General features: G+C 47.7%; 1 protein-coding gene across 1 annotated transcript; it reads left to right on the forward strand.

Moving 5' to 3' along the window:
- Positions 1 to 611: 611 nt before the first annotated feature.
- SLC13A3 (solute carrier family 13 member 3) lies at positions 612 to 27,587 on the forward strand (the record flags this gene model as incomplete). Its single annotated transcript, XM_084271698.1, has 13 exons — positions 612 to 722; positions 10,860 to 11,125; positions 11,465 to 11,628; positions 16,402 to 16,468; positions 17,180 to 17,365; positions 18,805 to 18,930; positions 21,231 to 21,326; positions 23,068 to 23,172; positions 24,153 to 24,250; positions 25,492 to 25,604; positions 25,945 to 26,106; positions 26,445 to 26,582; positions 27,180 to 27,587. 13 exons carry the CDS (start codon positions 612 to 614, stop codon positions 27,363 to 27,365), a joined length of 1,818 nt encoding a protein of 605 aa, XP_084127824.1. The 3' UTR covers positions 27,366 to 27,587.

Genomic DNA, 27,587 nt, shown 5'->3' on the forward strand with positions numbered 1-27,587 from the left:
CCAGTGACCTTTTGTTTGAGTGTGTTCACTTATTTTTAACAAGAAAAAGAAGTGTTTTGCATGACATGCCAACCAACTTGTCCAACCTCTGAGTCACTGGTTAAACCAAATTGTCAAAAGCTACTGCGGCTCCCTCCCTGCTTGCCTCACACTTTTGAGGTCTCACTGATGTGTTTGTGGGCTGTTTCTGCGGGGAGATGGCTGAGATCTAAACCAGATCTCTAAACTGCTGGATTTGGGGGTTTTGCAGCCATCCATCACTTGTACTCACTATTTCTCTACAGTGGGAGGTACCGAGCCTGAGTTCTCAGCACAACCCGGTGCTGTTCTGCAGCCTGCACCATGCTGATGCTCAAACCGAAACAGCTCTTTTGCTGCCAGAGGTTTTGAACCAGTTTCGAAACGGCTCCGGTGCCCAACCCCTCCGGCGGCCGAGCTGCCGCGGCTGGGAGAACCGCGAGGAGCGTGTGTGTGTGCGGGGCGCGGTAATGGGGGCCCGGCCCGGCGGGGCGGGGCGGTCCGGCGGGGCCCCTCCCGGCGGGCGGGGCGGCCGCGCTCGGCTCCCGGGAATAAAGCGGGGAGACGGCGGCGGGAGCGGCGCTGGGGGCGGGATGGCGGCGCTGGGGGCGCTGGTGAAGAAGCTGTGGAGCGTCCGGCGGTTCGTGGTGCTGCTGTGCGCGCCGCTGGCGCTGGTGCCCGTGCTGCTCAGCCTGCCCGCCAAGGTACCCGGGCACGGCTGGGGGGCGCTGGGCGCTGCTGGGGCCGTGGATGGAGACCGCCGGCCGGGGGTCGCGGCTTTGGGGGATGCCCGCTGAGGGGGGGCACGGAACATGGGGTGCAGACTGGGGTGCGCTGGACCGGGACGGGTTTGGGGGGGCTGCAACTAGGGATGCAGAGCAGGGGGCACCAAGCAGGGCATGCCAGTTGGGGGGCACCAACCGGGCTGTCAACTGTGCAGCACGGGCCTAGGGCGCAAGCTGGGGACGCTGATTTGGGATGTGGACCAAGCGTGTGGACCCGTGTTACAGGCTGAGGGCACAAACTAGGGGGACACAGACCGGAGGCAAAGCCTCAGTGCCCTGTCCCACCTCGCTGCTCAGCCCTGCCTCAGCAGTACTTGGCTCTCACCCCTGCTACCTGCCAGGCTTTTCCCACGGAGGGAGGGGTCTGCCAAAGCCTGAGTCTGCCACAGCCCTTCACCCACCTGCAGCCACCTTACAGTGCGAATGGAGGGGCGTCCTGAGGTTACTTTAACTTTTTTAGGGATAGATCACGTGAGCTGTATTTGTTACTCATATAGACATTGGGAGGTGTAAGCACCCTGTGGTTCAGAATGAGCTCCAACTAGGTGGCACCAAGTAGTACTTCTTGCTGATACCTACCTGCCCTATTCTAGTTATTACTGGTAGCTCTCAAAGGGGAGCTGAGGAAACTGAGGCAAACCAGGGCCATGGCCAGCATCACCCAACGAGGAGTTTGCAGAGCTGGCATGGGAGGCAAGCATGGCAAGTGCCCTGGGCTTCACTGGGCTCTGAGGCTGCCCAGTGTTGCCATCCCATCCCCTTTGCTATGGGAATTGCACTGGGTAGTAGTGTGGGTGGGCAGAGAGGGACTCTGCAGAGCTGGAGGTGTCCATGCATCAGGGTTCATGGTGCAGGGTTGGGAAATGCAGGGGACCCATGAGTGCCACCTACACCACAGCGGGAGATTCCCAGGGGACACCTTTGGTGCTGTACCCCAAAAGGCTTTGTGACTAAGGTGTTTGTGGTCTTCTGTAGATGTAGAAAAAGTGGTCTCCTGGTAAGGTTTGAGCTTTGGCATGTGTGTTAGGCTGCACATAAAGAAATCTGTGGCAAAATTTTGGAGACTGGAGGATTTTTGCAGCTGTCCCATGTATGCAGCTCCTGTGCACTAGGAGTTCTGAGCCTTGGGTGGAAGTCCATGGGGCAGTGAAGTCACCAGGAAATTTTGTGCCATTGACTTCGGTATGGGCTGGATTTCTCTCTTACATTCTGACTCAGATCCATTTGAGAATGACTTTGTTTACACCAGAAAATAAGTGATGTTGGTAGTGATTATTAGAATGATTCAGATGCTATAAGGACATGAAGGTGACATTAACTTCTGCCTGTATAGTGCTTCTCAGGTGAAACTTTTACATTCAAGATAGCAAAATAATAATAATAATAATAATAATAATAATAATAATAATAATAATAATAATAATAATAATAATAATAATGATGGAGTGACCACTGCTTTATTTAATGACACCATTTGTTAAAAGAAAATTCTTTGGATTTAATCTCCCTTTTTTTTCCTTTGTGTTATTGGGTGAGCTCTGAAGAGGAGTACGGTGAGTGTTTGCCTCAAAGAACAGAAAGCACATTGCACAAGGGCTTCATTCCTTTGGAGACTGTTCATTCATTCACAGCAGCTAAACAAGTAACTTCAAGTATTTTTAATAATATCGTGTTTGACTTTAGCACTTGTAAAATCATGAGGCTTGATTAGAGGGTGAGGAGCTGCACCAGTGGTTAATGGTGAGAATAAATCACAGCTGAAGCTGTCGCTGCGTGGTGGGAATGCCCTCACTCCAGATGGTCTGTGTGCTGGTTGGAGCGTGTAGTGTTACACAGGCTGGGTGAAGATCTGGGTGTTCAGGAAAGGGATTTCTCCACCTGTATGGAACCACCACCCCTCTGCTGGTGTGGTGGTGCAGTTCACACCCGCTCCACTCTCGCGCTGCGCTGGTGGCACACTCCTGGGTGCGACCCTCGGAAGACCCCGTGTGCAGTCCAGTCTGATCCAACACGGGTTTAGCAAAGAAAAAATAGTGTTAGGAAAGTGAAAGTGCTTGCAGCTGAGAGGGTGGACAACAGTGGAACAGGGAAGGGGAGGCCCTGGCAGAGCTGACTGGCCCGCTTGCGCTGGCGATGTGTTCTTCATTTCCATGGTCACTACGTGCATTACAGTTGTAGCAGTGAGACCGGCCGGTACCAGCGCTGGTCGCTCGGAGAACTCTGATGCTCTCACGGCTGTTACCCAGCACAGCATTCCAGGCACTGCACCCGACTGCAGCTTCACCCAGTTCTCCCGGAGCCTCATATAGGGCTGGACCTGTAGCTGTGACCTTCCATAGAAAATTGTATCTGTTCATGTTCAGGGGTCAGTGATTCATTGTGGTTTCAACACAAGATAGTCTCACTTGTTCAGCAAGAGAGGAAACTTGCTGTTGCATCAACAGGGGATTAAGTACTGACGTCTGGAGATTGCTTGAACCGCAGGGGGCTGCAGGAGAGGAAGGGACCAGGTTATGCTTTTAACCGCTGTGTAAAACCACCAAGGAACAGGTCAGGGCTCAGCAGGGGAGAGAGCTGGTGGTGCTAGAATTTGGAAGTTAACCTGTTGTGTGGTGGAAAACATGTGCCTGCAGCTGCACAGCTTGGGTGTGATGGTTTATCCTAACATGGGACTTGAGGCCAGCCTTGAGTTCTCCTGGGCAGCCAGATCATGAGAGCTGCCTCAGTGGATTGGCAAGCTCCATCTCATAAGGAACTCAACTGGCTGGGCTGTTGCTGGTGTTACTGGGTGGCTGTCCCAGGCAGAGCACCCACAGAAATTGGGCTGGGGCAGGAGGAGCTCCTGGGTGTGGTGAAGTCATTGTAGCAATCCTGATGCTACTAAGTATTTGCACATCTGGAGCATCGGAGAGTTGGATCTGCTGGGTTAGTCAGTGCTACCCTCCCAGGTGTTACAGGAACTAGTAGGAGATGAGAAGCAGGGAGGCTCAGCCCTTACTAGTCTCAGAATGAGGTTTCCCTTGTAAGAAAGTGACGTACAGGCACCTCTGCAGTACTTTGAATGTCCCCACATCATGTCAGCATTTACCTTCTCCCCACTGGGATGCTCAGCAGTTTTAATCTCCCGAGAGATCAGAGCCATAAGGCACCACCTGAGCTTTGGCTTTGAGGGCAGCATTTCACTTGGATCAAGAGACCAAGGAATCATGACCTAAAGTTGATATATCAGAGAATCACAAATGGATATGACTTCTTGGATTGGTGTGTACTTCCGAGCAACACCCTGTGGTTTGTGTGCAATGGGTTTTCCAGTGACACCTCCCTGGATACAAAATACTTTCAGAAGAATCATCCATCAAATCTGGACTGGCTTGTTGCTGATGAGCTCCAACATCCACATCTGCAGGCTGCTGTTAAAACTCTCATCAGCTGTCACCCCATGGTGGTTCTTCTCCAGATCTTTGTGAGTCCCCACAGATGGACAGTGTCAGGGCTGGCACTGGTGCTGACATTGCATTGATGGCTCTTGTTGTAATCTGAAGCCCTGTGCAGGTTGCAGTGGTGGAGAGGAAGGCTTGCATAAATGCTTTTGTCTGCATTCTTCTTTCTCTTGAATAGAGAAATGACATTTCTGCTTTGCTGGGTGGGTTTGCTGAGACCTCAGGGTGTGCTCCTCAGACTGTGACTGGAACAGCGACTCGTGTCTGTCACAGAAAGCAGCGGAAGGAAATGCTCTGTGTGGAGCTGCTTCCCAGGAAATGTTCCTGTGCACAAGGGTCTGTGTGTCACCTCTTGCTCTGGTTACTGCTGCAATGGCTGAACGCTTGTCCCGTGAGTGGAAGTGCCTGCGACCCCACTGCTTGGAGGGCTGTGAATGATTGCAGAGAGCTTGGGCAGGGCAGGAGGGGCTGGAGGAACTGTTCTGCTGGAAGGGGCATGGGGGGCACTTTTAATGAGCTGTGCAAAGAGCTTGTTCCAACAGCTTCTAATGAACTCAATGTCTACAGCCTCTTGGCTTGGTAACAGCTGAGACAGCCAAATCTGCTAAAAGGAGCTCTGAGCAGGCAGAGAGGGCCCAGTGCCTTCAGAAAACACACTTGACTTCCTCAGTGGCCACAGAGCAATTTAAAATTAACTTGGACGTAATGAGTCCTCCTGATTAGAACAAGGAGACTTAAAGAACTTCCAGAGGAAAAATGACACTGCTTGTGCTTGCAGGCAAAGAACGTGAGCTGTCTCCAAACGAAGGCGCTGTGGGGAAAGGGGGTGATGCAAATGTAGGTGAGTGGGGTGGTGGGCTGGGAGCTAAGTGCCCTGGGAGGTGGAGGGGAGCCGGATCCTGTGCTGGAGAGTATGGCAGGAGCCCGGGTGGGCAAAGAGAGGAGAGCAGCCTGGGAGGTGAATGTCAGTGACTGTAGCCTACTTCATACAGGAGGTCCATCTCTGCCATATATGTGCTTGGTGACTTAGGAAGGCCAACTTCACAAAACTGGAAGCAGGGATAGGCTAAAAAGAGATGAGAGGAAGAACTTCAATGAGGAAAGGGGGGTGATAACTGGAAATAGGGTGACAACATTTTACCACGTGCACTGTGAGCTTCAGTTTGGAGAGCAAGCCTGGTGAAGAGCAAGTTCACACAGAGAGGAAGCAAAAGCAGCAATACTTGGGGGAAAAGGGAAGTTAACAAGAGTCAATATTAATTGGAAGCAAAGAACAATTAAAAACATGAAAAGGGTTGTGAAAGTATTGAGGAAGAAATCCCTGGGCAGGGTATTGAGAGTCATGAGTGGTGTTTCAAGTGTGTGGAACAAAAGGAAAGTTACCCATAATACTCTGTCACCAGGTAGGCAATGCAGAAAAAGCCATATTCAATGGATATTTTTGTTCTGTACTCAGGAAAGTGCTCATAGAACAGTCTTACATCATGAGAAGTTGTCTGATAATGAAATAGTTTTTATTGTGACAGTAACTAAAGGGAAATGAAAATGTGTGCATCCAGTGCTGGCCACTGTAAAACCTACAGGTTTAGGCAACTTCCAACCAAGAATTTTATAACAGCTGCCTGAGGAGTTTTGTGAACTAGTGGTTGCATTTCTACAAGCCTCAGGGTAGATGGAGATCACAAGTGCTGGCCAGTCAGATCCGGAGTCCCTGTTGGGAAGAAGATTCTGAGGAAGGATGTGAGATGGGGCTGTGTAATTAGCTGAACACTCCTACCAGACTGGCCACCCACAGCCAAGATATTTGTGTGTATGGACATGTGAAAGTTGAGTAAGAGCAGTGAGGATCTTCTGTTTGCTGAGATTGTGGCTTTCACTAGAACATCCTTCCAGTTTGGCTTCCACAGCTTGGAAATGGCTTTGACCAATTGGAGAAGTCTCAGGATGTGAAGGACTGGAATGGCAGCCACGGGGTGACTGTGGGAGCTCAACCTATTTCTTTCAAAGAGTAAGAAGTCAAGGAGGAACTCGATCACTACCTTGAAGGCACATCCATCCCAAGTGGGGTTTGGCTAAGGGCAGCCCAGGCTAAAGCATGAAGGAGGAGCATATAAGAAGATGCAGAGGACTGAAGCTCATAGGAACATTTTACCAAACTTGTGGTGGGCTCAGCATCATTGAAAGTCTTTGCTTCTTTCTAATCAAGTGCAGTGGATGTAGCTTAAAAACAAACCCAACCCCTGACGTGCTTCACACAGGGTGTGAAATCATCACACTGTGTTGTTTTAGCTTCACAGGCCATGAGTGTTTGAAGATGTAGGGTCTGTTGTTGCCTCCAAGAGACAGTGTGAGCCTCAGACCTCTGAGCCAGGGAAGATTTTTTTCTAAGATGCCCATTTCGGTTTTGTCATTACTTTTTTGTGTCATCTTGGTCAATTTGCCCACTTCCTCTGAGCTTCAGCTGGCCTGGCTGTAACATAGAAAAAATGATTGTTTTTTCTGCCAGCAACAAATACTTCAAGCAGTTTAAATAGAAGTGTCTTACAAGCTTTATGTGTTTTTAGTGTAGGTCCAGAGCAAAGTATCTTCTCTGAAGCTGTTACAGGTTGTGCCCCTGTGTTACTGGCCCCTTTCTAGCCACTCTGCAAATACCCAGTGGGAGCAAAACAACTCTGCTGGCAGGGAGGCTGGTAAACAGGGCTTGGTTTACATCCAGATTACATAATGTTTGCAAGAGCTGGGTTGGTAGAAATCAGATTCACATATTCATCCCATTGGGGGACAGGCAGTGTGAGCGAGATGGCCAGTGGCACCGTCACAGCTGCAAGGTGGGAAGTTTGTGAGTGAGATCCTAAAAGCCATCAGTATTTTTTTGTACTGCATAGTTCTGAACATCACAGATGGGATGTCCCTTTGTGATGGGAATGGGATAGAAGGGCTGGGAAAGTTACTGCAAAAATATCTGTTGGGATTGAGGTCCTGGAGGGGCCCTTTCACTTGCTACTCGTTTGCCTTGTCATAGGGTGGATGGGTGATGGGGAGAGCCTGTGTGGGGGTGACTAGGCTGTGATGACCACATCGCATGCACAGGTGATGGAGAAGAGACAGAGCTTGGCAGTGCTGAGGCAGGGCTTCTTGGAGCGCTGGGTCTGTCTGGTGAGGAGGCTGTGGGCACTGGGCTGCCCAGGAGCTGCCCGGGGTACAAGGTCCTGCTGAAGCTCCTGATGTCCCCTTTCAGGATGATGGCAGGGCTGGTGGCTTGTGCATGCCCATGACTCAGCGCTACGCCTGGGCAAGCCAGTTTGCCTTACCTGACCCACATTCCCTGCCAGCACCCCCTTTCCTTGGGGCACCTCATCTGCCCTTCCAGGAGATGACCTGTTCTCTCCAGCTTTCCTGCCCATGGGAGACTACCCTGTGGCTTGGCTCCCTCCGTAGCTCAGCAGGTTCCTCGGGGTGGAAAATCCCCGATGCTTTCAGTGCAGCTTTTGGTGCTGCAAAGACAGGCTCTGTGTCTGGGGGGGGGGGGTGGGGGGCAGAGGTCGTTCCCAAGGCTCTCAGACAGCACGAAGGAGAGCTGCTCTAGTCCAAAGCCACTGAGCACTTTCCTGGAAATCATTAAGTGGTTATAAAATTAACCCAATCACAAGACCCATTTTAAAGTTCGTATGTGCTACCATTCCCCCCCCTGAACTTTGATAGACTTGTTTTGAAAAAAAAATGACAACCAAGCTGCAGGGAGGTGAGAGAAGTAGAAGGAGCCTGACAGTGACACAGCAGAGGGATTCTAGGATAAAGATCGTGTGGGGTGATGGTGCTGCACGCAGTGGTTTGAGCAACGGTGGCCATCTCCCCAGAAGACCATTTTTTTGACTTTTATTACCATTTATCGACTGTGTACTAATCAAACTTGCTGGGAGCATTAATTAATTAATGTTTGCAAGATATCTCAAAACAAACAAACAAACAAAAACAAACCCAAAAGACTTTTCCATTTGATTCAGAGTTTGGTTCAGTTTTATTAGTGGCTTGACATGTTACTCTGGGGAGTGCCTGCTCCAAATCAAAGTTGCTCATCAAAGTGGTCTCATTCCTTTTTCATGCAATGATTATCCTGCCTTAAGTGAGAAACTGGTGTGATATAGGTACAGTTTGTCCTCCTTTTGGGGTAAAATAAGTTGCATAAGCAGTACCACAGCTTTATTTTTACGTCCTTATCGGATTCAAAATGCTGGGAAAAGCCTCCATGCAGCAGCTTTCTGCCCTGCTGCAGTTTTACCCCTCGGCTTTTGATCTTGCTATGAAGATTAGTTATTAGACTCATGCTGTGTTTCATTCCAGTGTTTTTCAGGACATTTTCCATAGACATAAATATCCCTTACTTCAAATTCTCTAAATCATATCTCAGTGAGTCAATGGAAGTCTTCTCAGATATGCCTTTAGATCGAGGAGTTGTTAAATAGCCTCAGGTGCTCTACCCAGTAAGAAGTGAAGTGTCTTTATTTTGAAGTTGACTTTGGTGCAACTTCCCTTGCAGAAAACTGAGGAATATTTTTGCCAGTGGGAGAAACAAAAATACTATATGGCCTTTAGCTCATTATATATATATATATATATATATAAATTACTATATGGCCTCTGTTCTCATTAATAAGAACAAAGCTATTTCTTTGGTATATAAAAAGCGCCAGAATAAAGAGAAATAATCAGTTGCCATGGGAATAAAATTGCTTCTCTAGCGTGCAAGTGTTTTAGACCAGGATTATTTTTGCAGAGCTGAGCTCTGCCAGGTTCATTGCTCTGGTCCTGCTGGTTGGGAGGAAGTGGAGCCGCAGGGAGCTCATGGGAACTGCCAGGTGCCAGGGCTGAGCCCTGGGAACGTAACGGGTTTACTTCTCAGTGTCTTGCATGTCTGTGCTGGGATCTAAAATTAGGAGTGTGAATGGTCTTTAAATCCAGATCTTGGGAACCTCTTGTGATGTGGTGGCTCCGCGGTGATTAATGTATTAAAAAATGGAAGCGGATTGCTCTCAGTTCCGTGGTGTTTGTGTTTCCACGTGCGCTGAAGCGCTGGAGCTTGACCAGCTGAACTGCTTGTGAAATGCAAAGCTCCAGTGCTGAAATCCCATCAGGAATTCTGCTCTTCTTGCCACTTTTCCAACCCTCACTACAGAGGTATGGAACAGGAAATCTGTATGGGTTTTGGTTGCCTTGGCTTTAGGCACCCAGCAGGGAGTTGGGGTAGGTTCTGCTCTATCAGCCCCCTCAATAACTGTGGTTATGTTTTATCCTCAGTTTGGGGGGCGTGTTACTGGGCTGGTGTCTGCTTTATGACCTTGGGAGTGACCACATTCAGCTGAGGTGTCTGGAGTGAATTTTAGCAGTTGGCCAGGTGAGCTGTGGCTCTGTGGTACCTGCTCCAGCATCTCACTGACTGTCCAAACACTATAACTGGGACCATGTTATCCTCAAAACACTGCTCCACACGTGGCAGGGAGCAGACCCATCATGTCCCCCCCGCAAAGCCCCAGCAAGTGCAGTCCGAGGTGCAGGAAGGAAGAAAGGTAGGTCCAAGTAGAAGGACAGAGGTCCCTTTGAGTAACAATTCAACCTGTTCCACAGACTGGAAAAGGGTGGTGAAATAAAAAGCTCTGTGCCTTCCAAACGACTCTGAGCTGTTATTTATAGTGCTGTGGGCGCTCTGCCCTGTGGTTGCTGACAATATCCCTGTTCAGCCCTGCCGTGACTGAGCCCAGCTCTGCACTGGGCTCCCCCTGCCACCCCAGGGCTCTCCCCTCCTGGGCTTGGAGCCGTTCTCCTGACTTCTTTCCGTTGCTTGTTATTTCAGCCGTGGCTGTCGTGACAAATGGCTTTGGTCTAGTTTGAGGCTCCTGGGTGGATGAATGAATTCACGGTGTGGGAGCACTGGGTTTCTGCCAGCCTTGGCCGAGGCTGGGGTGATGCTGGGCATGGGCTTGCTCCCTGCCCTCAGGAAGCAGTGTGACACCAGGGCACTTGATTTGCTGGTTTCCATAGGGGCTGGGATGGCTTGTCATTGAATGGTTTCTCACAAATCTCTTGGGAGACTCTGCTGCAAGAGAATAAACCTTTCTGTGTGCCTTCTGTTGCAAATGTGAGGACTCAGGACATCGATCTCAAAGCTGGTTTTCCATAGTGATGCGCAGGATGGTCTGTGGAAGTTGGAGAGAAGCACAAACGTATTAAGTATAGCAGTGTCAGATACTGAGACACATAAGGATGTTAGCAGCACTTGCTGTAGCATCAGTGCCTGCTGAGGATTAGCACCCTAATTCAGCATGGATGGGCAGTTCCTGCGCTCCAGGGCTTCCTTGGTTGATGCCCGAGCGCACTGCTACCATGCAGTACAGGCAATTAAGAAGGATTTGGGTTTTGCTGTGGTCTCAGAGGATTAAGTGTAAGTCCTGAACACCTACACAATGTAGAGGGGAAGATGTTGCACTTGATGGAAGTGATTTGGGAGAAATGCTGTATCCCCAAAGGAGTAATTGGTGGATTTTTCTTGTCTGAGTGTGTCCAAGTGAAAAGGCATCTCTGTAATCCCACATCTTACTTTTCTTCTCTCCTCCTTTTGCAGGAAGGAAGATGTCTCTATGTGATCCTGCTGATGGCCCTGTATTGGTGCACGGAGGCGCTGCCCTTGGCCGTGACAGCTCTGCTGCCCATCATCCTCTTTCCCTTCCTGGGGATCCTCCCATCTAACAAAGTTTGCCCACAATATTTTTTAGACACCAACTTTCTTTTCCTCAGTGGTTTAATCATGGCTTCAGCCATTGAGGAGTGGAATTTACACCGCAGGATTGCACTCCGGGTACTCATGTTGGTGGGAGTCCAGCCAGCCAGGTGACTATGGGACCAGGGGGATCTCCCATGAGGCACTTGAGCTAGAGGTGCTTGGGAAGTGGCTCTGCTGTGGTGGGTGGTGATGTGAGTGTCTCCTGTACCATGGGGGCTGTCCACACCCCCTTTTCTCCAGGTTATTGAGTTTATTCAGGTGCTTGCTCAGAGGCCAGCAGAGTGCAAAGGGAATCCTTTGGTTCAGCCCCATGGCTGTGCTCCATCCAACCTTGTTGCTATTAGGGGTGTTATCCCTGCATGTGAGCTTTTCTTCCTATAGCTATAATGTATCAGCCAACTTGCCAAACTGAAGAAATCCAGCTTGTCCTTTTTTCTCTCTTCCAGACTAATTTTAGGGATGATGTTGACAACGTCTTTCCTGTCCATGTGGTTAAGTAATACTGCCTCCACTGCTATGATGCTTCCAATTGCAAATGCAATTTTAAAAAGCCTCTTTGGGGACAAAGACACATCTAAGGAGATGAACAGGGAAAATGAAGAACACCAAGGTAATTGAGACAGGGCAGTAGTATAAGCCAGCTGAGGTCTGCCCTGCTGCCCTATTTCATTGACTTCACTGGCACGAGTAGCAGGTTTCTTGGCTGTGGCTTGATCGCAGTGCTGGTCCCACTTTAATACACACTTCCTGACTGTGGTGAAAGAGTGTTGGCATAAAACTCCCTTTTATCCCACCTCTTCCTTGTGTCACACAGCAGGCAGTGCTGGTGAGTTGCCTGGAAAACCCAAGCAGTGGTGATGCCCAGCCAGCCTGCACCATAACCCTGTGGTGGGCACCAGTCCTTAGCCAGGTCTGTGGGCAGGGCGTTGGTGGGATCTGTAGGATGCCTCACTGTGGGAATAGCCAGAGTGGGTTGGAGGTAGTAACATCTGGGCAGATGAGCCCTATGAAATGGTGTGTTGCTGTGGGGGCTGGCAAGGGACTAGCCAGGCAGCCAGAGCATGGCAAGGGGGAGGACAGTGGTCCCTCCATGGCAGCACACAGGGCTGCCCTGTACCTGTGGACAGGTGGGTTCTGCTGTTGTTTTCCTGTTTGTTCCCCTGTGAAATTGGAGCCTGAGCTGGAAGAGAAAGGGAGGATGAAAGGGAAGGCTGTCAGGTTAAATACCCACTCATAAAGCACTCTGTGATTTCCCAGTTTGATGCTGCTGCTTGGTGTGGTTCCTGAGCAGGTCGTGGACAGGCTGGGCCAGGGGGATGCAGTCAGATAAGGTTTTCCTCCAGCCTTCACTTCCTAGGTCACTTACCAGGAGTTTGTGCTTCTAGCAAACAGTGATGAGAAACAGCAGAACAAAAATTAAGTCCCATTTGCAGATGTTCCTGATAGTTGGAGCAATACTCACAGCTTTTCTTTCTTGCACTAAATAGTAATTTTTCTGACCCTGTAATTTAAAAGCACTGACTTTTTGGTTCCCACTGAGTTCTACAATAGAAGGATGAGTCCCCAAAAGAAGACTCAAAGTACTCTAATAAAGATGTAATTATTCATTCACCATCAGTGTCTAGCAATCATGAGGTATTTGCCCCCCAGGTTGCTTTATCACATTTGCTTTATGAATTTTTGATTGTTCACATCTATTAAAATCAAACCCACTGACCTTGCTGTAATTTCTTATTCTGTGAAAGTGTTGTGTTTTGTCAGTCTGCTTTTAGCCTTCTTCATGCCCTGAAATGATTTGGCTGTGTAATTGTGACTGTAATACAGTAGGGTTTGGGAACACCTAAAATCAGGATCCTTTGTCTTAGACACTGGCAAGTGCGAAATTACTGTCCTTGTCTCGCAATGCTTCCAGTGGTGAGAGCAGCCAGAAGAGGTAAGAGAGCCACACAAGAAGAATGGATAAAAGTAGTGCTTTGCAAATACCATGTAAGGGCTTGTAAAAGTAATACATACAAGCAGAGGAGGAGTTATCTATAAAACGTGCAACATCCAAGACGCAGGTTTTCCTGTAGGCTTTGTTTGGACTTCATGTCACAAGGTAGATTCATCCTTTTCTGAATGGATGAGGAAAACTGAGTTCCTTGAAGGAAGCCCTGAACCTGAAGTCAGTCAAAAGTGCCAAGTCTGATGTTACACCTAGGAGCAGAGACATGAAGGTGAGCTTTCTGCAGGGCATTCCTGCCTGTCGGGTGTCACCTGCGGTCAGGGCTGGTTATACATCTCTGATGTTGTAGTTAGGAGGATTTAGGTGGGATGTTGGGCTTTATTTTGTTGTGTTTTGGTGGGATTTTTTTTTTTTTTTTTCAGAAAAATGTGTACATAGTTGACTTCTGACTGAAGTATAATCTGTGTCCCAAAAAAACCAGGCAGATTTATTTGCGAAGGAGCCTGTGTGTGGAAGCAAATTTTACAGTGGCATATGGTAAAGTCAGGTTGTAAATCTGCTTGGATATGCTTTAATAATACTGTAACAGTGTCCAGGAGGCTAAAAAATACTTAGATGCTTAAAAAATTAAAGCTTATTAAAGAATGTGTAACATGTAAAGGTATTTCATGTTTTTTAATGAAATCTCAACTAGGGTATGAAATTAGCTCTGTGAAGGGCTCTGCCTACACCCACTAGGCCAGAATTAAAACTGTGTCTCTGATCAGTTGGTCACATTTTTGCAGGTGAAAGAACCTCAAGGTTACAATCTGTGCTTAAGGGTGTGGGCAGCATGTTAAGGATCAGTAAATACTCGCATGCTCATGGCAGAGGTGGCTAAAATTTGGTGGTGTGTTCTGTTTATTTTGGTGCTGTTGGCTGCTGACACTGGGATGTGGTTAGATGAGCTTTGGCAGCTGAGGTCCCAGCTGGTTCTGGTTGATCACAGGAGGGTTATAAGGTGAACATGAACAGGCTTTTGTTGACTTCTAGAATTTTTCTCTTGGAAATGGGTTATAGGTTCCCTACAACTCTGACACCTCCAGCCTTAAACCCAAATCATGTGATAGGTGTGTGACAAGCTGGAGCCAGCGGTGCTAGCGAGCCTGGCCATCGCCTCTGCTCTCTGCCCACTGACCCATCGTTGGCACTTGGGCATTTATCTGAGCAGCTTCACTGTCTCCAGGTAAAAATCATCTTCTATGATTTCAAGATAAACTGCAGTTGGTGCTCCAAGTGTTTCTTTGGGTCACAGACCTGGAAATGATGTCTCTAAAGGGGCAGGTGGGAAATGTGCATTATTTGGACTTCTGCCTGCCTTGGCTGCCTAACCCAGCCTGTGCTGGCAGGGGATGGCCCAGCACTGCTGCCTGTACCCCTTGGTGGGTGGAAATACTCCTTCTCAGGTCTTTTCAACTTTTTAGAACCAGTAAAAATGTTATCAAAGCTAAACTTTAACAGGAAAAGCCTTTCTGTCTCTAAGATATATGAGGTATTTGGCTGAAATGGCCACTGAATCCTTCTCACACTGCTCTAATGGAGATGTGTGCAGTGAGGTCCTACCTCAAAGGTCTTTGGTCTCTTCTGGCTTACTGACCTGTAACAACGTTCACTTCCTTTTCACAAGTTTCATAGGAGACGTTTACTCTGCAGCAGCTCTGGCTTTCCTTCGCACGGTTTCCTTTTGCAGACCTTCCCTGAGAGGTAACTTAGATGGTCCTGGCAGGAGGGGATGGGAGTTTGGGCTTAGCCAGGAAAAAAAATGGGAAGAATTTTAAGAGATGGAATCAAATTTGCCTCTTTGCAGAGCCAACATTAGGCCTGAGTGGGACAGCAATGGTAAGAGGCCTTGGGCTGAATATGTTGGGGGATCAGCAGTCAGCCATGGATTAATGTTCGTCCTTCTAATTACATCCTTCCATCGCATCATCATTGGGATGAAAGCTCAGCATGTGTGCATCCAAGCCAATTAACCCCGATTCAGTAAATTAGTGATGTGTAAAACATGACCTTGCAAAACTCCTTGGTTCACTGAGCTGGAACGAGCTCCATGTCTTCAGCACACACATGAATGAGTCCAGAGACTTTGACCACTGTCCCCTCTCCCTGCATTGCTTTTGGTCTCCAGTGCGTGGGTGGATAAAAGAGAATCGTGGTTTGGATTGAGGGGGGGTGCAAGGAAGTTTGGGAGCTGATGGGGTGGCAGTGGCAGGCAATGTGCCCTTCACACAGTGGTCTGCAGAGCCTGGGGATGCCCCCGGACCCAAAACCATACAAAAAGCTCTAGGAAAATCAGCAGACCAGCAGTGATGGGGAAGGGACACCTGGGCTGAAAGGTGGATAAAACTCGGGAGTGCTCCAGTCCCAAGGAGGACTATGGAAGATGGGTTTTAGTGGCACATCTATGCTCCCAACCTTAAGAGGCCAAGCCATGAGCCAGAACCATAAATTCCACAAAGCTTTAGTGTCAGGTCGGGTAAAAAAGAGCGATTGCATTCATTGCATGTCTGTCTGCTGATTTCTGAACTCTCCCACAGGTGTGTGTGTGGTAGAGTGATGTGCATCTCCCAGTTTACTGCCAAGTACAATGCTGGTTGTTCTGGTCAAAAAACACCCTTTTCCCAAGTGCTTCTGATTCCTGCTCACGTTCCCTGTGTGGTGATGAGGAGGACAGTGGGTCAGAGCCTGTGTGAAGTATGCAGGAAGGCCCATGGGAACTGGGAATGTGACAGAGTCCCCCCAGGGTGGCCCTAAACTTGTGTTTGGAACCAGTCCCTCAGCCTGCAGGGTCTGTTGTTTGTGGAGAGGATGATGGGCTTGGGAATGGTCCTTTCTGGAGGTGTGGATTTCAGAGGACCTGGTACAAGGCCTAATTTCCAAATGTGCCCCACTCTCATTCTTACAAATTACAGCTTTACAGTGACTTTGCCCTAAGTGTCTGCAGGGGGTAACATCCTCGTTCCTTGGGGCTGGAGCTCTGCAGCAGGGAGTGCTCCTGCTGACCTTGGGGAACGTGCCTTACAGATACATCAGGCCCAACGGGTTTTCTTCTTAAAAGTGAGCTGTGGTTACCCCCAAAAAACCAACCTACCCCAAACCCATGACTTGATCAGGGACAACCTGAAACTCCCTCTGGTTAGAGGGTCCAACCAGTGGCAGTAGTAAAACGATCAAGTGCCTCTGGGTTTAGGAGGTCAATCTGGGTGCACCAGTGGGACTGGAGTGGTGGCAGGAGGAGACAGATTCATTCATCTGTGCCAGGTGCTCCCAACCCTGTCCCCGTGGCACGAGCTCACAATTCCTCCTCTGTAAATGGCAGCTGTTTCCTCTGCTTCTCTGTTCAAGGAGAATTTTCTAGATGCTTTGAATTGTTTTAAAGTCCTAATCTTTCTTTTTCAGCATCTTTACAGCAGAATAAACTTTACACTGTACCAACTGAGATGCAGTTTCTGGCAAGTACTGAGGAGTAAGTTAACTATAAAGTTTGTATTAGAGAGTTGAGAGAGAGAATTGTCCCCAGAGCTAGACCAAGTTTTAGAAATTTGAAATTCAATCATTGAAATGTGTTGATTATACCCAATGTCCCAATCACTAGCAGCCTGATGATAGAATCCCTCCTCTGTCTGTCCAGCATCCCTCTGCATGCCCAAATCATTGCAGAGATTTTCCAGCCACTCTGAGGTGTCTCCTGCTGGGGAATTGTGCCTTGGTTTTCTCAGGAACATCAAGTGTGTGAAGCTGGTGATGTAAAACCCACCAGGATTTATGCACTGGAGATGGTCCTGGTTTGATAACAGCAATGGGAAGGAAGCATCCTTCCAGGAACAGGTGTTTCTTTCCTCTCGGTGTTATCAAATGATTATTTTTATTTCCTTGAAGCACTCCTGTGGGCTTCATGCAAAGTGCTACAAGTTGCTGAGGGGCTGGGCAAGGCACTGCACCCTCAGCTCCTACGGATGGGTGCTGAGGGTGCTCTGCCCTCCGCAAGGCTGTTGGTCCCACGGGGCAGTTCACCGAGCAGACCCCTCTTTCGCAGTGAGCTGATTAGGAGCCCCTGAGCACAGTGTTAGCTTGGATTTCTAAACACTGGGAATTGTCCGTCTGTCCAGGCTCTGAAGTGGTTGCACTGTATTCAAACCAGGGCTTTCACCGGATTCTCTTTTGGACTGTTTTAAAGCAAAGATCTGACGGAGGAGAAGGAGGTTGCCAGTGATGGTGTCTCAGACTTAAAGAAGGAGGAGGAGTACAAAACCAATATATGGAAAGGTTTCCTCATCTCAATCCCATATGCAGCCAGCATCGGAGGTACAGCAACGCTGACAGGAACTGCACCAAACCTCATCCTTCTGGGACAGCTGAAGAGGTATGGGAGGCCATCCTGGAGACATCTGTAAATCCTGTAAAACAGAGATGTGTTCACCATCCCTGTGGGAAATTCAGAGAATCACAGACTCATGGAACGGTTTGGATCAGAAGGGACCTCCGAGCCCATCTAGTTCCAATCCCCTCCCATGGGCAGGGACACCCTCCACTAGCCCAGGGTGCCCAAAGCCCCATCCAACGTTGCCTTGAACCCTGCAGCTACAGCTTCTCTGAGCACGCTGTGCCAGGGCCTCACCACCCTCACAAGGAAGGATTTCTTCCTAATATCTAAGGTGTATCTCCCCTCCTTCAGCTTAAAGCTGTTCCCCCTTGTCCTATCCCTGCAGGCCTTTGTAACCAGCCCCTCTCCAGCTTTCCTGGAGCCCTTTAGGGACTGGTAGGTGATTGAACTCCCTCAGCCTGTCTCCATAGCAGAGGTGCTCCATCCCTCTGATCATCTTCATGGCCTCCTCTGGACTTGCTCCAACAGCTCCATGTCCTTCTTAGGCTGGGGCTCCCAGTGGTGGGTGCAGTTCTGCAGGAGGTTCTCATGAGAGCAGAGAGGCAGAATCCCCTCCCTCAACCTGCTGGTCACACTTCTAAATATTGGCACATGTTCCCTTCTGTGCTGAGAACTAGTTTGAGACAACGTATGCCTTTCCAGAACATTTTGGGTAGCTTTGTGAGCAGATGAAAGCTGAATGGTTGCATCAGCCCTGGCTGTTAGAAGCAGGTTTCCAGCATACAGAGCCAGGCTGTCAGCCAAACCTGTGCACTTGTGCTTCACCTTACTGATGCTCTTAATGCAGTTGAATTTAATGGGACTTGACCACATGGTTACAATTAATCAGGTAACTGTTTTGATGAACCAGGTGGTGTAGTGCTTAGTTAGCAATTATATCTACTGCTGTATGGTAGAAAGGAAAATAAGGCACCCACAACTTCTGATCTGTTTCTTGGTCATAAAAGATGCCTCCCATGTGCTTAGGAGCAGAAGTTTGTGCCATCCTACATGCCTGCAGGTATTTCTTTGCTGGACTCTACAAGTAGTATGTTCTGGCACCCACAGCATCCCTGTGAGGTTCATGTTCAGACCCTGCAGCAGTTGTTTTATCAGGGTTTAATCCTGGGTGTTCAGGATTATCATTGTAAGAAAGCATCAGCCATCAGGAGAGATCTTTGCAAACCACCCCATGGAGGCTTGAACGGCTGGGCTGGGTGAGCTGCTGCAGCATGGTGGCCTGGGGGGTTGTCCCAGCACAACGTTCCCCAAGTCTCCTAGTGCCTAGGTAACTGCTAATGGACATGGAGGAATAGTTCCTAACTGTACACTGACAAATTCAGGGGATATTTTGCTGCTGATTTCAGATGTTTGTTTACCCTTTCATTGCAGGGCTGGTTTCCCTTCTTGCATTAACTTGATTTTTCCCATTTGCTTAGTTATTTTCCAGAATGTGATGTGGTGAACTTTGGTTCTTGGTTTATGTTTGCGTTTCCTTTAATGCTGATTTTTCTTCTCCTGGGATGGCTATGGATCTCTATCCTGTATGGAGGAATTAACCTGAGGTACGTTTATATTCCCTATACATACGTGTTGTCTGGTTACACCAGCGTTGTGAAATACGTGTCCTCCCCAATTCTCACACTGAATCTACTGATAAGGGTAATCTCATGGAAGGTGGCAGGGTTTCATAACTAATTCATGCTGTAACAAGTCATCTATGTTTCAGAAGCTGCTAATGCAACAGGAGGGTTTTAAAGATATCTCATAGCTGCATATCCTTTATCTAACTGAAATACGTATCCATACAGAATATCTACTACATACTCATTCAAGCATACAATTTTTAAAGGGTATTTTATTACCTCCCTTGGAGGTCTGTGACATACTGTCATTGACACAAGAAGCAGAATCAAACTTTGAATACCAGTGGCTCCCCTGGAATTAGTAGCAAAAAATCTCCTACAACATAAAAAAAGCCAGGATTTGTTCCTGGGGCAGAAACTTGGATTTGGAACAGATTACTCCACAACAGGACTTAATTTTACAACAACGTGTTAATCTGTAACTGAGAATAACATGTTTTTCCAGTAAATCTTTGCTGGATACATGCAACCCCTGGTGCACACTACTTAAAAGGATTGCAGCATCGCCGTGCTGGTTCAGTTGGAGTCCTGTTTCTGCCTACACACTCTCCTGTGTGACAGTAACAAACTCCCAGTCTTGCTTCCCCCAGGGACCATACAGAATTTCTAGTATTTAGAAAAAGCATTTAATTGTTATTTTGAGTTTAAAATGCAAATAGAGGAGGAGGAGGGGGAAAGAACAGGTGTCCAAATATTTACATTGTCTCAGAGACAGGAAAAAAAATCAATGGGAAAGTTTTAATCCAGAAAATGCCAAATGCTGGTCCTTAAATTGCTTGTGGGGCTTCATGGGAGGTGCTGTGGGATGCTCGCTGGCTCACAGCTGCTTAGACCTGCACCACTCTGCATCATGTGCCCTTAATTCCTGTGTCCTACAGCCAGGGTTGGGGCACGGCCCCATAGCCTGCCAGCATGGCCCTGCAGAATCAGGTGAGGGAAAGGTAGCTGTGCTGGCCAAAGCCCCTGGTGAAACATGAAATCACTCGTGCGCTCTGGGAACGTGATGCTTTTTGTTTTGTTTGGCTTGTCCCTGTCACACGGATCCCGGCTCTATTGGGATAGCTGGGCCAGCACAGATACCAGTATTCCCCAGTGGCCAGGAGCCTCGGAAGAGACACTGCAAAGCTGCACGAGTACAGCTGAGGTTCTGCAGGAGTTTGTTGGGCTGCTGTGCCTATAATGACTCGGGGATAGTGGCTGGACTTTCTGTGTGGGCAAGTCCTTGGTGTCTGCAGCACAGTACAGGCAGATGGATATGGCTCCAAGAGCAGGTCGGCTTTGCTTCAATCCAAAAGACATCAGAAGGCTTAGGTATAAGCTGGCTGAGCTGAGCTGAAGCTGCCATCAATAAAAGCCCCGCTGAAAAGATAAGAAATGGAAGGACCAAGTCTGTCTATTTGAGGTTCAGGAATTTGTGAATGATCAACCATTCATCCATCCAGAAGATCCAGCTCCCGTATCCTCTGCAGTGGTGAACGAACTAAGGAAGCACAGGCTCCATGGGGCCTGATGCAGCAGCTTGGGGGTTTTAGGTTTAATCAAGGTCACAAGCAGGGTTAGAAGCCGGGTTCAGTGGCGTGGGATGTGATGGGACATGAGGTGCAAGATATGAATACATCATTTTTATGCACGTACTACAAAAAGTCCAACAGTGTGTGCAGTCAGCATGGCCAGGCTAAGAGGCTTAGCCAGAAGCACATTAACATTCCCAGCCAGTTAGAAATTCCACACATTTTTGTTGATCCTCAGCAGCATCCTGGATCACCCAGGAAATTGCAAGTGACTTGAGAAGTGATTTATTTTCTGTGTCACCCTCTTCCTAGTTATTCTGCCCAAGTAAGTATCCACTAGAGATGAGGAAATCCTGCAACCTTGGGACTTTCACCTATCACAACCCATGCTGGAGGAAACAATTCAGAATAGAAATGAGCCAAAACTTCCTAACCTCTGCAGGGTCTCCATTGTATCAACACAGAGAGAAAGGATATATATATATAAAACTGGGCCTTGTTGCCTGTATCTGCACCAGAGACCTTCATCATTGGTCTTTGTGATCTGAAGGTAATGCGAACTGAGCCACGGGAGACGTGCAGCTCTGAAACTTGCAGAGCAGCCACTGCAGTGCAGCGTGTGTGCATGGGCTGCAGTGGTAAATGCAGCATTTGTTGTGGGTTGGTTATGTTAGAGACACATAAAGATATGATTCTGTTTCTTGGCAGGGGCTGGAGAACAAAAAAGTCAAATATAAGAGCGGATGCAGAAGCCCGAGCCAGAGAAGTGATAAAGGAGGACTACCAGAAGCTGGGTCCAATCAAGTGAGTTACCAAGTCGGGGCTGAAACAAAAAGGAGGCCAAGTGGGCTGCAAATGTCCTGTTGCAAGAGTGGAGGACTGAGGGAAATGGAGTTTGTAACAAGAACAATGGAATAGATGTTTCCCTCAGAGTGTTGGTAACTTGCTGAGGTTTGCTTTTTGCATGCTCCAGTGTCTCCACCTTCACTAGCAGGAATAGCTGCAAATAGCAGCTTGTATGTGAATCTTCTGAGGAAACAAAGTTCATATTATAGAATGGAGTCATGCTGGGCTGTTTAATTACTGCTAGCATTTTTGCTACTCCAGGGACAAAGCCAATCCCATGTGCGTTATGTGCTACCCAACTGGATGTTGAAGGTTTGTACATACCTGTTGTGCAGAGCAGGAAGCATTTGCTGGGAAGGCTGATGACTCATATGACAGATGTGAATCATATGGACTGTGGATATACTCTAAGAAAGCTTAATAGCTGCTCAAAGAATCTATTGCTTTTTCTGAATAACTGGATTAGTCAGGTGAAGAAAGAACAAGACTCTATTAGCTTCTTACTGTAGTTTCTCAAAGCTTGGTGCATATTGCAGTGATGGGGATTATATTTTGGAGAAAGAAGCCAGCAGAAAGAAACATGAATTTTAGCCTTATGAGAAATGCCAAAAATTTTTAACAAAAGGAGAGCAGGAAAAGTTGAGTCTCCAAGACTCAAATCCCAGGTATGTCCAACCAGCCATTGATATTCTGGGCACCCACAGCTAGGGAAGGTTTTGAAGCTGTAGGTCTTGTGGTGAAGTGGTCTGTGTTTCTCCATCTGTAAAATAATATTTTCATACTCACAGCAGTGCTGTGAAGATTCAACGATGTTTGTGTCATGCTATTGACACTGTAATTATTGCTGTTGTGTGGAAAATGGAGTGGTTCTTCAAAGACAATTGTCTGTGCCTGTGCTGTAAATGAAAGAAATTGGTTTACTTGTTCCATTCAGTACATTATCGAGCAGCCTGCAAAATGTCTCTGAAAGAATCAAAGTCCCCCTTTGAGGTCTAGGAGTGAGAAAGTCCATTAAGCTGTGCTCTACCAATTTGATTAGCAACCCCATAACTTAAAATCAATGCAAGTGGCCTCTTCCCAATGGTTTAAATGCCCTTCCTTGTGCTTGGAGAGGTTTTAAACAGTGTTTTGAGGCATTGGCTTGGTTAAATCTTGACTCCACTAGAGTCAAGCCTGATACTTAGCGAATGATGCTGCCACCTCCCCTGCTGTGTGTCACGTGTCTATGAGATACTGTTTAGGTTTTGACCTTGAAGTTGGTTCCTGCTGCCTTGTATGTGATTTAAATCTCAGACATCCTTGTATATGGCTTGGAGTGAAGCCATCCCATCCCCAGATGAGTGTGCCTTCGGGTCACCCCAGAGGGCAGGGGTGTGAGGGCAGTGACCATGAGAAGCTGCTTGGCCCTTCCTCTCTGTTGCAGCCAGAGTCAACCTTGCATACGCATGTTGTGACGTCTGGTCTGGGCATTCCTGATGCCCATCTTGTGTCTCTTTAATGTCTTCCAGTGTGAGATAATAGCAGGCAAATATCAATATTTGCCAATAGTTTGCAACCTGTTCCAATGTTTCCCTGCAGTCATTTTTAGAAATCCAGCCTAACTTCTCACCCAGGCTGCTGCAGCCTGAGCTCAATACCTGTCCTAGCTTGAATCCCCTTTCGCCCCTCAGCATTTTAACTGCATTTCTTCTCATTTTAGGTTTGCAGAACAGGCTATTTTCTTCCTCTTCTGCATGTTTGCTATCATGCTTTTCTCCAGGGATCCCAAATTCATCCCAGGTTGGGCAAGCTTGTTTGCACCAGGGTAAGATTTTATTTTCATTCCACTGTCATTCAAAAGCATTTCCCAGCCACTGTGACTGCCTGGTCTCTGAGTGCATTGCTTAACACCATTACTCAGGTTCCCTGGAATGAATTACACTGAGCTTCCAGTAGCAGAGACAGCTTTATTGTTTCCATCTCCTGGAGGAGGTACATGAAGCCCAGCAGGAAGTTGGTCCACCTGTGGCCATCCCTAGGTTTTTAATGTTGGGAATGCTGTTTCTAGGTAGATTTGCAGTGAATTACTGAATTCTGTATGCAATCCACTGATTGCACTGGAAAGAGAGATGTCAGGAGCTGACCCCAAGTGTTATCCTGTCTGGCAAATTTGTCTCCTCTGTGACATCCATACCTTGGGAAGACAAATGGATATAGGACTTGGGAATGCTAAAGCTCAGAGAAGGTGGTGTTATTTCTTAACAGAAGAGACCTTGTCTTATTATTTTTTTAAAATAATTAAAGCCCTAAATTAAGAAAATATTCCTTAATACAACAAACTAGTTATAGACTTTTTCCTCCTCGTTTAACAGCTCCTACAGTCAAACACACCCCTAAGCTCTTTGCTGGATGGAGCCTGCCTTATCACCTGAGGTCTGAGCAGTTTGCAGAGTTCACACAAATAAGATGGTCTGGGCTCTGCCTCCCCTCCTCCCTACAGTGAGCTAAGGAAACTTGTCTTCACAACCCCCCAGGGACTGACCATGAGTCTGCAGTCAGAACAGCCAGAGCATCGCTGTGGTGGGGATTAGATCTTGGGTTTTACATTTGTAGGGCAGCTTTTCTAGGAGGTTGACAGCACATTGTAGAAATGTGGCTCAACAGGGAATTAAAAAGAAATGAACAACGAGCATTGTTCAAACCTGATGGAAATCTGTAATCTTCTTTGGTAAATCCCTGTTCTCATAAACTTTGCAGTTCCTCAGGCTTGTGCTTCTTACAAGTGTTTCTGCTGCTTTTGGACAGGTTTATCTCCGATGCAGTCACAGGAATCACCATTGTCATTATATTGTTCTTCTTCCCTTCGCAAAAACCTTCTTTGAGGTGGTGGTTTGACTTGAAAGGTGAGTAGGGGACCCCTCCAGGCAGGGGCTCTGCCCTTGGCTGTGCTCTGGCAGAGCAGGCACGGAGCAAGAGCCAAGACTATCCCACCTGGACCTGCACCAGCACAGCAGCTGTGCTGGCCGTCCGCAGCAGTGCCGTTTGATGGTGCAACGTGATCGTACAGGGGCTGTTTTCTGAGGTGCCAGGAGAGGTTCAGCAGTCACTGCCCTGCTGACAATTGCAGAAATGACTCAGTTGCTCATGTAGCTGTCAGAAATGATGCTGTTGTGGGTTGAAGCGAACTGAAATTAGTGTTGATTTACCGTAGCAGACCTGGTTGTGAAACAGAAGTTTGGTTGCTGGCTCCCAAACAGTTCCTGTCCCTCTGGGCAGAGCATGAGCCTCTGAGTAGGCAGGGCTGGACAAGTTGTCCATACTAAAAAATATTTGCCCTTCCTCAGCCCCCAGAATGATACAGAATTTGAACTCCTAAAGCCCAAACTCTCCAGCAGGTTTTGGTACCAGGAGTCTTCTGAAATCTTGGGTCCCTCCTCTTGATTAGTGATGAGATACAAATTTTAATTCATAAGCTGCTTGGAATAAGAGATGGTCTTAAAGTGGAGATGCAGCTGGTGAAGGCCCTTCATGGATGGTGCAGCACCACCTGGGGTCTGTGGGAACAAAATATCAGCTGTGCTGAGTTGTGCATATTTGTTGTGCTCTCTATAGACAGAAGGATGTTATCCTCTGGGTAAAATATGTGTGCCCTTGTCCACCAGAAAATTACAGTCCCCTTAGTGCATCCTTTCATATGACAGAGCTCACTTCCCCTATTTTGAGATGGCCTTTAGGGGAGATGAGCTCTGCTATAAAACTCATCAGCTGATGAACGCCAAGTGGAAAATTAATAAAATCTTCATAATTCACATGGTGGAATTTTTCCTCTTTCCTTGACTCCAGTTGTTGAGGACGATAATTATGTCTGTCACAGAGAGAAAATTAACCTCATACTAAATGTTCCCTCAGGAAAGCCTCCAAGAAAACTTTAAATGCTAGAATTTCTTTTCCTTTTTTTAAGATCTGATACTCATTTAAAGGATCTTTTGATTGTCTCGCTTAAGAGATATATTTTAACCATCAGCAACTCCTGGTTAGTGACCTTCAGCACTGAGGTCAGGCTCATGATATCATTCTGTCAGATGATGACTGATGTGCTCCTCTTTGGGTAGGTGTTTGACACTGGGGTTTTCTCTTCATCTAGCGCCAAACACTGAGACACAGCCCTTGCTGACTTGGAGGAAGGCTCAAGAGACTGTTCCCTGGAACATCATCTTGCTGCTGGGAGGAGGCTTTGCCATGGCAAAGGGCTGTGAGGTGAGCCCCGTTCCACATGCAGTCTTCTTGCCCAGCAGAGTTGAATTTTGTCAGGGTGTCACTTGGGGTTCTCATTTGGTGCTGGCAAACTTGTGTCTGCGGGGTGACAACACTTGAAGGACGTGTTTCTCCACTCCAACTGACAACAGCACACAGCAGAAAACTAAGGAGGTTTCTCCTTTCAAACCCCTTGCTCCTAAATACCCTGAGGGTGCTGCACGTAGGTGCTTGTGTGGGTCGGTGAGGGTTCTGTGTAATTTGCAGTTCTAGGAGAGGATCAGTTCACCTGCAGGGATGCAGGAGCTCCACTCTCCAGCTTGTTTGCTCTTCCCTTCTGCAGGAGTCTGGGTTGTCTGTCTGGATAGGAGGCCGTCTGCATCCCTTGGAGGGTGTCCCACCGCCTGTGGCCGTCATCCTCATCACAATTGTCATCGCCTTATTCACAGAGTTTGCCAGCAACACGGCCACTATTATCATCTTCCTGCCTGTCTTGGCAGAGCTGGTAAGGTAGCCCCATGGCAAGACCAGCTTCTCTCCTCACTCTGCCCCTTGGACGGGCGGGTTTGTGTTCGGTCTGTGCTGGGACAGGCACCATATCATTCTTTGGCTCCCAGGCCTCAGGCTTGTTGAAATCCTTGGAAGCAACAAAGCAAGTGCTGGTAGCATAACATGGACACTGAAGGATGTAATAATCCTTCAGATGCTGGCGAGATAAGTACTTGTTTATCATGGAGTGTGGGAAGCAGCTCTGCACGGTGCACTTGCTGTTTGCATTCTTTGATTCTTCCTGCAATTCCTAATCCCCACGGTAACACTTCTGTCCCTCTCTTGTATTTCAAGGCCATTCGTCTGAAAGTAAATCCTCTCTATTTGATGATACCGGGAACGATAGGATGCTCCTACGCTTTCATGCTGCCAGTCTCCACACCTCCTAACTCAATTGCATTTTCTTCTGGACACTTGATGGTCAAGGATATGGTAAGTTCTTTCAGGTACAGAAAACGCTGACAACAATCTGCCTGCATTTTGGTTAAAAAGGAGCTTTCAGGGCTCTTAGTAGTTGAGTACGTAGTGAGGTGAAAAGACAGAAGCTGGATAGTGTTCTCAGCAGTGTTTGAAGGCACAGGGGTATGGAAGGAGCCTGTATGACATCTGGCCCTGTGAGATTTGGAGCCATCATGACTCCAAATGGTGACAAAGTTGGTCTTGAATGTGCTCAGCATCTCCCAGATCCTGCTCACGGTAGTGTCGGTGGCTCAAATTTCATAGGTTTCTGGGTGCAGGAAAAGTTCCCCAGCTCAGGGAAACAAAGCTTATGAGTAAAGTTAGGCTTGGTCCCAGCTCCTGCTCACATTCCTGAGGCTGAACAGATGTTAATGTTTTTAGTGGATCAAAGCTTGTTAAGCATCTGCAGAATGGCCTTTGTGGCTTAAGAAAGCCTGCTGAAGATGTTGCTAAAATTAACAGCAATTAAGCCTGCCATTTTTATAATGTTTATATTCAAATAGCTTCATGCTTCACATGCTGTAGATGTCTCATCTAAACTCAACAGTTGTCTCTGTATTTCTTTTGTAGGCAAAAACAGGGTTGCTCATGAATCTTATGGGAGTTCTGCTTCTTAGCTTGGCAATGAACACATGGGCCAAGAGCATCTTCCAGCTGGGGACCTTCCCTGCATGGGCCAACATTCATGCAGAAAATGCCACCTCACTCTTGACAGCTGTAGAAAATGTCACTTTAAGTGCACTGAATAAAATATGAACAAAGCCACCCCTGGGGAAGGACTCACTCACTTAGGACTTGGGCATTGGAATCGTCAGAGTATGCACAGGAGGAAAGCCACAGGCTGCTCACGCTCTATGGGACCCTCTAATTTTATTTTTAGAAATACTGGTCAGTGTCACAGCATCCATTTGTTATTTTCTCTGAAGACCTTTCCCCACCTTCCACAGGTACCAGGCAGAGTCTCCCAGAGTCCACCTC

The sequence above is a fragment of the Gallinula chloropus genome (assembly GCF_964237585.1).
Source record: "Gallinula chloropus genome assembly, chromosome: 16".
NCBI classification, from domain to species: Eukaryota; Metazoa; Chordata; class Aves; order Gruiformes; family Rallidae; genus Gallinula; species Gallinula chloropus.